General features: G+C 40.5%; 1 protein-coding gene across 1 annotated transcript in view; it reads left to right on the top strand.

Annotated features, from left to right (window-relative positions):
- gabra2a (gamma-aminobutyric acid type A receptor subunit alpha2a) overlaps window positions 1-14999 on the top strand; it is a 34844-nt gene extending 19845 nt beyond the window's left edge. The window contains exons 9-10 of the mRNA XM_072365524.1: window positions 8270-8472; window positions 11307-14999. Coding sequence (XP_072221625.1) covers window positions 8270-8472; window positions 11307-11609 — 506 coding nt within the window. The 3' untranslated portion in view covers window positions 11610-14999. The remainder of the gene's footprint in view (window positions 1-8269; window positions 8473-11306) is intronic.
- The last annotated feature ends 1474 nt before the right edge of the window (window positions 15000-16473 follow it).

Genomic DNA, 16473 nt, shown 5'->3' on the forward strand with positions numbered 1-16473 from the left:
GAGTTATTTTAACCTTCAGTCACACTTTGCAGGGATGGCAATTCAATTCAATTCAATTCAACTTTATTTATAAAGCGCCAGATTACAACAATCATCATCTCAAGGCACTTAAATAATAAAGTCCAATTCAAGCCAATTGGAATTCAATTCATTGTAATTATAATCCAATTAATTCATATGGAGCCAATTCAAAAATAATATCCGAGCTAAGGAAACCAACAGATTGGACCGAAACTTGTCTTCAGTCCAATCTCCCGTCCTGAGCCTGAGGGACTGTGGAAAGGAACGACTCCCTTTAACAGGAAGAAACCTCTGGCAGAACCAGAACCAGGAAGAAACCTCTGGCAGAACCAGAACCAGGAAGAAACCTCTGGCAGAACCAGAACCAGGAAGAAACCTCTGGCAGAACCAGAACCAGGAAGAAACCTCTGGCAGAACCAGAACCAGGAAGAAACCTCTGCCAGAACCAGACTCAGGAAGAAACCTCTGGCAGAACCAGAACCAGGAAGAAACCTCTGGCAGAACCAGAACCAGGAAGAAACCTCTGGCAGAACCAGACTCAGGAAGAAACCTCTGGCAGAACCAGAACCAGGAAGAAACCTCTGGCAGAACCAGAACCAGGAAGGGTGGCCATCCGCCTGGACCAGCTGGGGTTTGAGAAGACAGAAAAGAGGGAAAAGAGGGGGGAAAAACACCATAACACCATTCAAAGGATACCTGCTGGAACAGGGAAACACAAGTTAATAACCACAATAATGTCACAGGGACAGAAAATCATTTGAGAAATTAAACAGGGGGAAAAAGAGCAAAGTGAGGAAAGGTGGGACAGATGAGGCCCCAGCAGAATCCAACCTCCAGCCAACACTGAAACGCTCAGAACAGGAAGCAGTAGCTGCTTCATTACATCCGGGAACAGAGCTAAACATTTTGGACAGCGAATCAGGGAGTTTTCAATCATTTCTCCATCAGAACCTGTTTGGGTTCATTCAGAGATGACGGCAGGGGGAGCAAAACTCACCAGAGATGTTTGATTCTGTTAAGATCTGGTGACTGTGGAGGTCTGAATCAATGCTTAGCTCCCTGGTAGATGGCGCCGCCACTTGGAAACAGTTACAGTGACAAATTCACTTAGAAGTAGCAGAAGCAGAAGCTTTTACAGGAGCAAGAGAATTATAAATGCAGTCTCCATGTGTCATGGTTGGGTTTAGGAGGTCAGGATCTAACGCACAAATTCATCCTGAACAAAGAAAAAGTGATGATTCATCAGAGGAGATGGCGTTCTTCCACTGGTCTATCGTCCATTTCATGTCGAGTTGTTCCATATAAATGAGGGAAATAAATATTTTTACATCGGTTATGATGCGTCACCGTGGCGATGGGAAAGTTGCTTGCATGTGGAAGTGACCGATTGAGACCAACAAATAGAGATGAGTTGAAGAAAAGGACAACGAGGAGGAAGTTTAAAGCATTTCTTCCCCTGATCATCAGGGGAAATGTGAGATCTCTGGTGGATAAAATGGACGAGCTTGGAGCCCTGATGAGGACACAGCAGGAATATCAGGCAGAGACCTGGCTGCAGGAACAGCTCTAACAGCTCTCTGCTCAGCTTTAAGACTATCCGGGCAGACAGAGACTGCAGACAGAGCGCTAACAGTAAAGGAGGAGGATCACAGAGCTGGTTAACAACAGATGGTGGAATCCTGGACCTGGCTGCAGGAACAACTCTAACAGCTCTCTGCTTAGCTTTAAGACTATCCGGGCAGACAGAGACTGCAGACAGAGCGCTAACAGTAAAGGAGGAGGATCACAGAGCTGGTTAACAACAGATGGTGGAATCCTGGACCTGGCTGCAGGAACAACTCTAACAGCTCTCTGCTCAGCTTTAAGACTATCCGGGCAGACAGAGACTGCAGACAGAGCGCTAACAGTAAAGGAGGAGGATCACAGAGCTGGTTAACAACAGATGGTGGAATCCTGGACCTGGCTGCAGGAACAGCTCTAACAGCTCTTTGCTCAGCTTTAAGACTATCCGGGCAGACAGAGACTGCAGACAGAGCGCTAACAGTAAAGGAGGAGGATCACAGAGCTGGTTAACAACAGATGGTGGAATCCTGGACCTGGCTGCAGGAACAGCTCTAACAGCTCTCTGCTCAGCTTTAAGACTATCCGGGCAGACAGAGACTGCAGACAGAGCGCTAACAGTAAAGGAGGAGGATCACAGAGCTGGTTAACAGCAGATGGTGGAATCCTGGAGCGTCTCTGCAGCCCAGATGTTGAACTGCTGGCTGTGAGTTTCTGTCCATGTTGTCTGCTGAGAGTTCACCTGAGTTACCTGCTGACGCCGTGTGTGACATCATCAGCTGAGTTGTTGCCAAGCAACAGAAACAACACCCTCAAACTGAGGAGATGGGTTTGTCTGAATCTTTGTTGTTCCAATTCAGCCAAAGTTTAAAAACACTTAAACACTTAAATAGACATACATGAACACAAAGTAGAGCTGTTGCATTTTAAATCAGGCAAAAAGTGCATATTCTTAAAATATTCAAAGACTTCTTGATTTACTCTTCTGCTGAACATCTGTTCCATCAGCATGGTGAAACCACCCATGTTTCCTCTCTGTTTTATAGCCTTGAGATCAACATTCATTTGCTGCTGTGGTGGATTAGTGCCAGATAGGGATGGATCTGAGAAAAACAACAGTATGTGTCCATTGGTTCACACATTTTGGTGCATTTTAAACCCAAAATTCAACCCAAGGACAAAAGACCCAAACACAAACCGAGTGGTGTTGTATACGCAGTGCAGTGCAGGTCCAGACTGAGGGGTTCACTTACATCTCAAGGAGAAGGAGACTCTGAGGACAGTAATGTCCACATTACAGATGGTTTGACAGAGGAGTCGAAGAAGCATCTCTGTTAAACTGGGGAAAGAGTTAAGTTGCATGATTTTTAGATGATTTCAAAGTCGTATCTACGAATGCCAAATCTTTGGAAACACCTGGATGACTGAAACGCTGAGAAAAGATGCTCCGTACTTTGAAAATGTTCTGCAGAAGAAGGCTGCTGAAGAGATCTTGGATTAAAAGACGGCTCTTATTCATTAAGGGTTCCTCAGTAGTGCTGGAGGACAGGGAAACACTATTAATTAATTAATTATATGGTTAGAAAATTAATCTCTGAGGTTTTTTGGGCCAAAACCAACTAGCTTAATTTAGCCTTACCGTAATTCATAAATAGACAATTAGAGAAAGGCATGTAGCTTCAGTAACTGATTAAATGAGTCGGGTGTCTTTAAGGAATAGAGCTGAGAATCATCAGTTAACAGAGATAAATGTACGTCTTGCTTCCTAAATATTGTGACCAAGAGAAGCATAATAGGTTGGTCCAAGTCCAGAGCCCTGTGGAACGCCATAATTAACGAGGAGGAAGCGTCATTTACATGCAGAAACTGAAATCTATCAGATAAATATGACTTAAACCAGTTCAAAGGAGCATCCTTGATCCTGATGATGTGGTCAATGTCTTGCCAAAAGCAGCATTAAGGTCTAACAGAACCACAACAGAACCAAGAATATTGTCAATATTGTCACTCTAAATCCGGACTGAATCTCTTTATGTCGACCATTGTTCTGCTAATGGTTAGTTAGTCATTTTAAACAACTTTTTCTCAAGATTTTAGAGATAAAAGAAAGGTTAGATATAGTTCTGCAGTTGGCTAAAACCTCCGGATCAAGAGAGGTCTTCTAAAAAAGTGCTATAATTAAAGCTAACTTCAAGGCCTGTGGTGAGAGAGGCCGATCCGATTAATTACAGAGGTGCTGATGAAGGTTAAAGTTAGGATGAGCGCCAACAGACTTTGTAGCTCTGTGTGTTGCAGCTGACAGGTGAACATTTTATCAGGAGCCTGCAGGTACAGTAGCTCAGCTAATGAAGGAGAGAGTTGGTGCACAGACCCATTTTATTTTCCATTTGTTAGATTCTCAGTGATTCTGTCTCCCAGTCTGTCCTCTGCAGCACCTGTTGGTCCAACCCGGTTACTGTCGACTGCACCAAACAGGCTCTGCCCCAGGTTGTGATGTGACGGCTGCATAAAATGCAGTTTAAATCGCATTAAACGTTAATCAGAACATGTGTTGCAGTCTTTTTAGTCTTAAAATCATTCCTTAAACTGGATGATTTTTCTATTATTGTTAAAACTTTATGTGATGATTATAAAGAACCTTTTTCAACGATACCATTTGTGTCATTATGTTAGTTTATTGGAAGAATTATGTCAATTTGACCAGTTTCAAAGGAAAAAGACACAGACGGCAGCATTAACTAATCATTACACCTTGTTTTATTCCCCTTAATTTCTTTATATATTCACACAAAGTACATTGTGGCACAAGAAGGAAGCTCAGGTATATTTTTCTTGGCTTGCTTTGTACAAAGTGTAAATTTCAGCCTTAAAATGTCACCTGAAACAAAGCCTCCTCTGTCTCTGGGGACCATAAATATCCAAAATTGCACACAACTCAAATTGTCAATACACGTGGCCCAGAGTGTTCTCTGGGGAAATTATGACCTGAAAGAGGTTCAGGGATGAGTCATCCTATAAATAGGCTGCAAACCATCTACAGCAAATGAGCTTCTGTCTCTGTTTAAGTCACAACAATCGGGTTTGTGAACGCTGTGATTTCTGGGTCTGGGTTGATTTTATAATTAAATTGAAACTGGACATGAATTTCAGGGCAGCGTTTTACTGATTCCACTGCAGACGGAAAGTAAATGCATATCTAAATTAGCTTAGAATAATACTTTTTTTTAATTTCCCTGTGATTAGTTTCATGTAATATTGTGTTTTATGAAATAAAACCCAGTTTTCACCCAAAAATAGACATTTCGGTGTTTGATTTACTGCCTGTCGTCTGCCGGACGTTTGTAGAGATCATATTAATGGCACGTCTCATTTGCAAATTTAATGTTACATTTAATTTATCTCCATTTAACTGCCGCGTTTTCACATAAATTAACTGAAAATGTGGACGAGTCCAGCAACAAGCCTTCAGATTAGTCTCGAATAAGAAAAGAAAATGTTGGTAATAATAAAAAGCAACACAATGAGAATAAAAAGCTGCTATAAGCTCAGTTCCAGCTCAGTTTTTAAAGAATAAAGAGGCAACTTGTTCTGATAATGTCCTCCTCTGTTAATTCAGATAAATGGAGAATCTCCTCCTCTTCACATTCATAATGCTGCAATCAGTCTGCATGTTTGAGCTCTGCAAGAAAAACCCCCATAAATCCAAACTTCAGGCCCAAAGACACCTGCATCCAAGCTTTTCTGGGACTGATTTAGCCTCAAATATCAGCTGTAATTATTTAATGCGAACATACAGTTTGAGCCGCCCTCAAACAACAGTAAATCAGTTGTTTTTTTTCTGGCTCACAGGATGAAGAGTCCTATAAAACAAAAGAAAACTAATTGAAAAACATTTTTACTTTGAAGTTAGGTCGAATATTAACATACGCTTCTCTTATCTTATCAAAGTGCCTTTTGGTTGTGTTTCCAGTAATGCTTCTTTTCTCTGGTCTGATTCATGATTCTGATTCCACTTTTCATTGAAACACTTACCTTCTGTACGACTTCACATCTTAATTATAGTGAGATGAAAACCAAAGAGTTTTCAGAGATTTGCATCTGGTGTGAATGAAGGCAAAAAGCACAACTGATGACATATGGCAGTGGATAAGGTGTGTGTGTGTGTGCGTGTGCACGTAGTGGGGAGTTCGACATGAAAGGGAAAGCACATTATCCTTTTACACCGTGTCGACACAGAGGGGGTAGCGTGAGCAGGGGGGGGGGCAGAGGCTTCGTTACTCAGATGCAGGTTTGAGTTTAAGGTTGTGGAAATGCTAACAAGCTCTGCAGCTATGCACAAAGGATCCGGGGAAAATGACTCGAAGCATAAAATGTGCTTCTGGTCATGTTTTTGGTATATTCTGAAGATGGGGTACGACTCGGGGACAATATGTTTTTAAAGAACTCAATGTCGTCTTTTATTCTTTTATTTTTACACTAGATGAAAACAAGTCATTTTTATGAATGTGGCTTTGGTTGTCTGCCTTTAAATAGATGTTTTATTTAAAATATATTATTTCATAGAACAGCTTCTTGATTAACTTCATTCTGTGTTTTAATGTGAAAGTCAGCTGGTATCTTTTACCAAAGCTCTGAGTTCACCCTCAACACACCGTAAGATTTTTATCAATAAATAAGACAACTCTTCAGAATCTGTGTCTCTGTTGTTATGTTAGCTCTGTTAGCATTCAGGTATCAGTGTCTTTGTTGTAATGTTAGCATTCGGGTATCCGTGTCTTTGTTGTAATGTTAGCATTCAGGTATCCGTGTCTTTGTTGTAATGTTAGCATTCAGGTATCCGTGTCTTTGTTGTAATGTTAGCATTCAGGTATCCGTGTCTTTGTTGTAATGTTAGCATTCAGGTATCCGTGTCTTTGTTGTAATGTTAGCATTCAGGTATCCGTGTCTTTGTTGTAATGTTAGCATTCAGGTATCCGTGTCTTTGTTGTAATGTTAGCATTCAGGTATCCGTGTCTTTGTTGTAATGTTAGCATTTAGGTATCAGTGTCTTTGTTGTAATGTTAGCATACAGGTATCCGTGTCTTTGTTGTAATGTTAGCATTCAGGTATCCGTGTCTTTGTTGTAATGTTAGCATACAGGTATCAGTGTCTTTGTTGTAATGTTAGCATTCAGGTATCAGTGTCTTTGTTGTAATGTTAGCATTCAGGTATCAGTGTCTTTGTTGTAATGTTAGCATACAGGTATCAGTGTCTTTGTTGCTATGTTAACATACAGGTATCCGTGTCTTTGTTGTAATGTTAGCATTCAGGTATCCGTGTCTTTGTTGTAATGTTAGCATTCAGGTATCAGTGTCTTTGTTGTAATGTTAACATACAGGTATCCGTGTCTTTGTTGTAATGTTAGCATTCAGGTATCAGTGTCTTTGTTGTAATGTTAGCATTCAGGTATCAGTGTCTTTGTTGTAATGTTAGCATACAGGTATCAGTGTCTTTGTTGCTATGTTAACATACAGGTATCCGTGTCTTTGTTGTAATGTTAGCATTCAGGTATCCGTGTCTTTGTTGTAATGTTAGCATTCAGGTATCCGTGTCTTTGTTGTAATGTTAGCATACAGGTATCAGTGTCTTTGTTGTAATGTTAGCATTCAGGTATCAGTGTCTTTGTTGTAATGTTAGCATTCAGGTATCAGTGTCTTTGTTGTAATGTTAGCATACAGGTATCAGTGTCTTTGTTGCTATGTTAACATACAGGTATCCGTGTCTTTGTTGTGATGTTAGCATTCAGGTATCCGTGTCTTTGTTGTAATGTTAGCATTCAGGTATCAGTGTCTTTGTTGTAATGTTAACATACAGGTATCCGTGTCTTTGTTGTAATGTTAGCATTTAGGTATCAGTGTCTTTGTTGTAATGTTAGCATTCAGGTATCAGTGTCTTTGTTGTAATGTTAGCATACAGGTATCAGTGTCTTTGTTGCTATGTTAACATACAGGTATCCGTGTCTTTGTTGTAATGTTAGCATTCAGGTATCCGTGTCTTTGTTGTAATGTTAGCTCTGTTAGCATTCAGGTATCCGTGTCTTTGTTGTAATGTTAGCATTCAGGTATCTGTGTTGTAATGTTAGCATTCAGGTATCCGTGTCTTTGTTGTAATGTTAGCATTCAGGTATCTGTGTCTGTGTTGTAATGTTAGCTCTGTTAGCATTCAGGGCTGCACCGTGATGTCTCACCAGGTGAGATTTCTCACCAATTTTGTCCAATGTTTCCTCCTTCTTATGAATCCAAATAATTTCCAGACTTTATGTCTGATGGTGCGTTGTAAGGGTTGATGAGTCCCTTTCACCACTAGATGTGAGTGGAGCATCTAGCAGGTGGCTGGTTGATTAGTTTCTTAAATGGTGGGAAGTCTGCTCACTCTGTGCTGGAATAATTATCCTGCTGACCCAGAAAATCTGCAACCAGTTAGTGAACCAACTTTTAACTGTAGAATTAATCCATAGACCATTTTATGGTACATTTCATCGATCCAAGGGTCCATATGTTGAGCTAATGGCATATTAAATGTGATTCCAATTCATACCGCTTGAGCTTGTTTGAGTGTTTAATACTGGGCTACCAGAGCCTCTCTTTATATACCTTTTACTCATTAACGTAGGCCGTCTCATACTCAGTATAATTTTCTTTCCTTCCAGGTGTGACTACAGTTCTCACAATGACCACCCTGAGTATCAGTGCCCGTAATTCACTGCCCAAAGTGGCCTACGCCACCGCTATGGATTGGTTTATCGCCGTCTGCTACGCCTTCGTCTTCTCCGCTCTCATTGAGTTTGCTACTGTCAACTACTTCACCAAGCGAGGCTGGGCCTGGGATGGAAAGAGTATCGTCAATGACAAGGTAAGGCAGTCGCAGATCACTGTTGGGTGCTTATGTCCCAACTGGGTCCCTCCGTTGGTCCCAGGATTGTCGTCTAGCAGCTCCTACACCACGCCTAAGACAATCCAAACTCTGTTCATGTGTCGTCCCACGATGGTGGAATGACCTACCGAGCGCTACCAGAACAGGGGCGTCCCTGTCTATCTTCAAGAAGCTCCTGAAAACCCAGCTCTTCAGAGAGCATCTCCTATCCCAGCACTTACCTTGTACTTCCCTCCCCCTCTATCTCTGACCTTTATCTTTCTGCACTTCCTTCTATGCCTGCACCCTATCTCTACTCTGTCCCCTCTGACAGAGTCGGACTCCTGGGTTCCTTCTATGTAGCTTATTGTTAGCTTTTTATAAAGCTGTTATATCTTCATTTGTAAGTCGCTTTGGATAAAAGCGTCTGATAAATACAGAAACATCCTGTTGAATGGAGGGCACCTGTCCTCATCGGTACCAGGGAAACAACTGAAACCAGAACCTAACCAGACAGTTTAATCAAGCTGATGTTAAACTTTTATACTGTGATATTTAGAAAGAAGCATGATGACAGTTTGCTCAGATGAGTAACACAGACTGCAGCTTTTTATAGCCAGTATGACAGAAAATGCCCTCTCCTCATTAGTCATCCTAGCAGCCCTGAACCCTCTTCCTGAGGACCGAGGCTGACCTGCTTCTTTATTACACATGACAGGCGATGTCTTAAAACTCGCCACAGTCCACGGTCCTGAGGTCAAACTGCTGTGAGCGACTGCACACAAAGATCCACATGAAACGATTTCACACTGAAACTAAACACACAAACGATCAGCTAAAGATAAATGGTAACCTTTCAATTCTAAACTGTTTTTTTCCACTGAAATAAATCATTTTCCGGCGGTTGGAGAAGTGTGAGGTGGAGTTAGTGGATGGTGTTCTGCCTGGTGCCATCAGGTAGTTTTCTGTGTACTAAAGTTGTTTTGCAGACTTAGATTTATATCATTTTGTCTTTCTGCCATTTGCAGACACCGTTTTCCAACATTCAGTTTGCTGTTTTTCTCTATACTTTCAAGGTCTTTGCACATCAAATGCATGTTTTGTATGTTTTTCTTCTTCTTTCTTTGAATCCATCTGTATTTTTTAGCAGCTTTGACTCTTTTTCCACATTGTAAATAACAATTTAACGTGATCTAATCAGTTCTCTGTCTGCAGTCGCATGTAAAATCGTGTATAACCAGCTTCAGATTTGGCAAATGTTGCCGCTCAACATTGACACGAACCCACTCGTCTGTAAATCTATCAGCAGAAAACTGTAGAGCGACGATCAGCTGAGAGGTGGCTGTTAGAGTACAGCCACAGACTGTTCATCCAACTGGAAATGGTTGTAAAACTCTGCTCTGCATGTGTTCATTTCCTGTGTTTATCACCTTAAGCTCTTCAGGCTGCAGTTAAGGTATCTTATCTTATGATGGCTTCAAATACCCCGCATCTCACCCGATGACAGCTGGGATAGGCTACAGAACCCCCCCCCCCAACCCTGAGTTGTATTAATGGAAATGGATGGATGGAATCTATAATCATACTATCAGTAAAATCTGATCTTAACATGCTTTCCCTTTGATCATCAGGACTTTAGAGGTCTAGATTTTGCTTTTCCGATGGCACATTCAGAGTCTGACGCTCGTATCACTCAACAACTACAAGCTCATCTCAGAAACTGACTGACAAGCTGACTTGAAGCCAACTGAGGAGGTTATTAAAAAGATATCAAAGCCTCTGTCCCTGTCAGTTCCCACTCTGTGAAATGTGATTAAGAAGATGTAAGGAGACCCGAGGAAGCTGAGCGAGAGCTGTGTCTGCAGGAGAGTGTGACTGAGAGCACAACTCCATGTGCAGTGTTGCACAAACACGGCTCACGAGGAAGTGTAATCAGACGGAAATCTCAACTGTTACCTTATCAGTGCTGCGGGGAGATTATATCGAGCTCTCTGGGTATGTTTGGAGTGGGAAAAATGAGCAGCGGTTGCTGAAAACAACACCTTGTCAGCTGTTAAGCATTGGTTGTATCACAGCTGAAGACTGGATCCTTCCCATAGCCTTGTTGGTGTGACCAAAACCAGATTTAAAATACATTTTAGTCCAACTGAAACTGTATGAAAATGTTCAAAGTCTGGCTAATTTAATGCAGTTGGGAGTGGAATTAACTAAAAAAAAAAAAATCGGATTTTATCATAAAGGCAGGGCAGGTTTATTTGTGCAGCACATTTTATACACCAAGGCAGCTCAAAGGGCTTGAATAAAGCCATTAAGATGCTTATAAAACACTGTAGGAAAAAGGTTCACACAGGTTCAATAAAGATATATAGATAAGATATCAAATTTAATTCAACAAAGGCACAGGAAAACCGCTGAAGTGGCTATAGTTGGGGGTATAATTATCATCAGCAGGGTGTTTATTCCATCTGTGTGCAGCATAGTCGCTAAATGCATTTCCACACTGTCTGGATCGCAATCAATAGTTATAGTGGACAGTAAATTGATTCCCCTCTTGTGCTTGCATGCTGGAACAAGGACTGTTGTCCAGTTAAATGCTTTGTCAATTTACAACCGTAACTCAACATAACTGAGTATTAACGTGGTCCAAAGAGCCAGAAAATCCCACATAAAGCAGACTAAAGGTTTGTCTTAAACATAGAAAATATTAATTGTTCTGCTAATAACAGTGGCTTAAATGTCCTAATTTAAAATATCATTTTATCATTTGATATCATTATTAAACATTAAACTGAAGGAAACAAAAGGCCTCTAACGCTGTGGCGTTTTCCCTGCAGAAAAAAGAAGCCGCTGTCATGAAGAAAAACAACGCCTACGCCGTGGCCGTGGCTAACTACGCACCCAACATCACGAAAGACTCTACGCTGCCCACCATTTCCAAGTGTGGCCTGAACGAGCCCAACAAAAACACGACAGAAACCAAGCCTGAGCAGAACAAGAAGACCTTCAACAGCGTCAGTAAGATCGACCGCATCTCCCGGATCATGTTCCCGGTGCTTTTCGGGAGTTTTAACCTCGTCTATTGGGCCACTTACCTGAACAGAGAACCAGTCATTAAAGACCTGGATCCCTCCAAATGAGCTGCTGCAAAAACACATTTTAAGCCCTTTTAAGACACGTGTTGTTATTGTTTTCTGTATGTTTACAGCTGTTTTCATGAATGGAGTTTCCTTCTCTTTTATGTTACTGAGCACTTTTGATTGGCTAAAGGTAAACACTAAAACTCTGATCTGTAGTAAAACTTCAACGTGGAAACAAGAAAAGAACATCAAATTATGGTTTCTGGATAAGATCATTAGTAGAATATACTGAAAAAACGAGGAAATGTTGCACTACACTCAGTGGTGAACATATAGGTCACTCTTTCTGCAGTTTCCCTCAGGTCAAAAGATTAGTTTTATCCTTGGATACAAGTCCTCCTGTAGTCCCACTACTTTGCTGTTCATCACCTTAAAAAAGCTCTGATAATAACACCTGCTCAGCACCAAACAGCAGAAAGACGGTTACCTGTTTCAGATATGAAGCACAAAGCGACTAAAGAGCCAGAAATTTTTGTCCCGTGTGTTTGAGACCAAATTAGAACTAAACAGTTATGAAATTTGATATGATTACATTAGTTTTGTGTAAGCTAATGATATTTTTAAAAGACTGAGTGTTACAGAGAAATGATGCTAACAATATTTATCGTGATATAACAAGCTAGCAAGTCTTATCAAGCTTCTGTCCAATGCGTCTTCTTTTTTAAAAACCTCCGATATTCAGAGCAGCTGTAAGTGAAACAGTATGTTGGTGGCATGAAAGTCTTTCATGCATTATTGTTTGCCCAGTATTTCCGATGTAGCATTGCAGTTAAATTTAGCTTATATGCTAACATATCATCTTTAGCGCGTCAGTGAATCAGAGCTAGCTAACATGAGCTACTGAAAAATGCTAGCTAGCTTAATTTTCTTGTTAGTTGGTAACTAACTAGAAAAATACATACACAAAGCTGTTACTTTACACTTTTAAGCACCTTCTGAATTTAACTGGATATTAATCTTCCTGTTTTTAGAAGGGCTTTCATTGTGAAGGAAATGCATGCCTACCACATGCAACAACTGGAGTGAGAAAGGCAGCATGTGCAGCCGATATGAGCCGATAAAGTCCGTATTAGGTTGTACGTTGGGTTTAGTAGAGAAGAGGGAACGAGGAAGGAGTTCATCTCACCGAGAAACTTCCCATGCATGCTTTAGTTTTAAAGCTATGCTTTGTTTTAAACCACATTTTACTTAGATTTTTGCTCACTGTTTGGGTAACTTTGTGAAAACGTCATGGCTTGCCTTAAAACAGACCCCCACCCCCCACAAAACCTTCTAAATTTCTGCCCTCTGAAATAAATTACTCTTGAAAATTGTGTCCGGAATAAGAAAACTAACAAAAAAGAAAGAAAAAAATGGAGAAAATCTGAAATAGTGTTGTATTTATGCTGATTAATGCACAAATTCAACATTTTTTGCCACCACTGAAGCGGACAGAAACAGCCTGTAAAAGGAAACAAACCGAGGCCAACGTGGTTATTTTACATTTCTAGAAACTACGAATATAAACTGTTTCACACGTTAGCATTTAGCATAAAGCCTCTCTGGCAACATGTGCCTTATGAACCAGCAAACAAGCACTATTTAGGTAGCTAGCGAGATAGCAGAGAGGAGACCAATGTTCAGTTCCAGTATGGCCAGTAATAGCAAAATGCACTACATTTGTTACCGGGGGATTCAATGTGGCACACCAGATGATCCAGAAAGGGAAAAACAAATGGTTCTGATCTCTCGGCAGCTAAATTCAGTGGCAAAGACACATCAGGTAGTTTCCGTACAACCACCATTTATACAACTGCTGACCTTATGATGCCAAATCCAATCAAGATTGGCCCCACACTGCCCCTATTGGCCAACTACATATTGCAGCTTGTGAACATGTAGCGTTTATTTCTGAGAACGTGCACAAGTGACACTTCAAACAAAAGCAGGATATGGCAGCTACAATTAACCCTCGGATCCTTAATTAAAAGCGAGTAAATTCTTTATTATACTATTAACTTTCATTCTCGCTCACTCATACATTTACATGACAAGGAAAGTCTAATCAAAGACTTGTAAGCATTGATCCAACTGAAATTATATTAAATCTAATTTCTCAAAGTCAGACTAATGTGCCTGGATTATGCAGCTGAGAGTGAAATTACTCCTGCATTTATGTTAAATCAGACTCAGCCTGACCTTGGTGCTCCAAGCGTCTCATTTGTGAAAATACTAAAGCGTTCAGCACGTTCGAAATGTACAGATAAAGTATAAAGTTGCCTCAGTGACTCCTTGTCCCACGCTGCCTCTGGGGTTTTTAATCTGAACGTGGTGCAGCAGGCCACCATGACAACTCCCTCTTCAGGTGGAAAAACGGGGGGTTTGAAGTTGGAAAATGTCATTTTTCCAGTAGAAATATTAAAAATAATTACATTTAAATGGTGAGGAGAGCTTCACTCTGGCACACCAACATTTATATTAGTAAAATAATATAAAAGTGTCATTTATACAGCGTCAAATCCCAATAAATGTCATCAGAAGTCACTTCAGAGATCCAGTTCAAGCTAATTACAGTCCAAATCCACTGTGATATAATCATAATCCAAATAGAATACACATGAATCCACTTTAAGCAATGCCAGGTCAAAAGATGTTGCCAAACTAATGAAACCAACAAAAACACTGAAACTTTTCTTTGATTCAATCACCCTTCCTGAGTGTGGTCATACGTTGTTTCTAGAGGCGTAAAATGCTACGTTTTCATCTGGTGACGGGGCTAAAGCTAACAGGGCTAATAATGGCAGGCCAGGCATCCGTTTTCATGTCTCCCTGAGAGATTACAGATGTTATAATAATCATGACTTTAGCATGTGAAAAAGACTACTCTCCTACTGTAAATCACTTATGCTGTTTTAATGGTTTTGTCCTTTAAACTTGTGCATAAGAGGCGGTAAAAAGCACCAGATGCATCACAGCTAGCATCTGATTAACGGTGCTCCTCAGTCTCCGCATGCATTAGCTCACCTCCTGGACCCGTTAACGCACAGCTTAGAGTATATCCCCACCACAGTGACGTCCAGGTGCTTTGCGGCTCACTCTGTAGCTTTTGTACAGCTTTGAAACTTTTTTCCACTTTGACTCCCTCACAGTCAGCAGCACACTGTGAAACACGAGTGTTTGTATGAAATATTTACTGTCCGTCTAAATGTGTCGAGGTATATTTGTGTTTAGATATTTTTGTTTATTGAAATGTAGCACGAAAATGGACTTTTACAGTTTTTAGTTTTGTGTGCACCCCCTCAGAAGAGGACACTGTGTCAGTAACACTGCATTCACTGAATTGTGTGTTTCTACGTGAAATTACAATTATTTAAACTTTTTTTTAATGGTTTTCCTGCCAAAAATACTTCTTATATGTATTTCTCATATGTCTATAAATATACATTTCTCTCTCTCTCTATATATATATATAGACATATATATTTATTATATAGATATATATATATATAAGTACACTGTGCTTTGTTTATCTCACTTTTCCACTGAGGTGTGTTGTAGTGAAAAATCTGTATTTTTCTTCCTACGATGGTGCAGTGAAGCTTTCTCAGTTCAGTACAAACTTACTTAATGAAATAAAAATCATTGAAAAACTATTTTAAAATTATATTGAATGTCTTTATCTTGACACAATACCTTCTTATGTTTTTAAGAAGTCGGAACATAAAGAGGAGAGTCTTTCATTTTGGGGAAAATGTGTCGCATGCATTTATCTAAACTTTATCTAACTTCACACAGAGTTTGCTGCTGATAGTTTTGTGCAACATGGCAGGATATTTATCAGATTTTGACAACGTGAACGACGACTTTGAGTAAGATGGACGTTCTTACCGGAGTGAATGAGCTGTGCTGCAGCCATGCTGTGGATGAAGGGGTCCCAGTAGAGTGCCTGTGTAGAAATCCCTCTGTTAGCTCTCCTATAGCTGCAAGTAGCCACATAACAGCAGCTATGAGCTAACAGAGCTATGAGCTAACAGAGCTATGAGCTAACAGAGCTATAGCACACGTTCATTCATTCATTCTTCTTAAAGTATTGGTGAAATAAAGACAGATAATGCCTTATTTAGAGGCTGCATCCTCTAAGCCCCGTTCACTCCGTTATATGGATCTCCAGTTATCTAAATATCTTCAGAAGGACGCCGACTTTCACCAAACTGTGAGTAGATGAACGTATTTCATGCCAGAAATGAGGTTTAAAAATACCGGAGTTCCCCATTTAACTCACGAAATTGCACATCATCATCAGCGCGCCCAGGCTACAGCACAGAAAACAGGACCTCTCAAACCACTTGTAGTGTTTAATGTCTGACCGTTAATCGCAGCTCATCATGCAGAAGCCAACAGACCAATAGAATCATGTCTTTAAACTCTCAGAGATGGAGATGTTTTGCTCTCACACCCATTAAGCTGAAGTTGCAACAATCTGAAGCTGCTGTAGAACACGAGCTGCTCTGTCGGCTGAGCAGCTGAGACGAAAGCAGAAATCAAACCAAAAGATGCCCCAAGAAAGACCTGGAGTGAACATCCATGCTTCAAAAGTAATGCTGCATGTTGTGGGATAAATGCATTCATTGGACCTGAGGAGTCTGTGCATAATGACATTCTTTTATTTCTTTTACCAGTCATGAAAGAGTCTAAATAGCACCAGGAGATCCAAGACATGTTGGTTCGGACTCCTTCTTCCAAAGCTGGCGTTTAGAAAAGCAAGAATAAGGCAGATCAGAGATAAGAACTGAAAGGTTCATCAAGCACAACAAATTTCATCTCAAGGCACTTCAAAGATACAATTACGGTCCAATTCACTGTAAAACAATCATGATCCAATCAA

This window comes from Leuresthes tenuis, unplaced genomic scaffold (assembly GCF_036924035.1).
Source record: "Leuresthes tenuis unplaced genomic scaffold, fLeuTen1.0.hap1 SCAF_15, whole genome shotgun sequence".
NCBI lineage: Eukaryota > Metazoa > Chordata > Actinopteri > Atheriniformes > Atherinopsidae > Leuresthes > Leuresthes tenuis.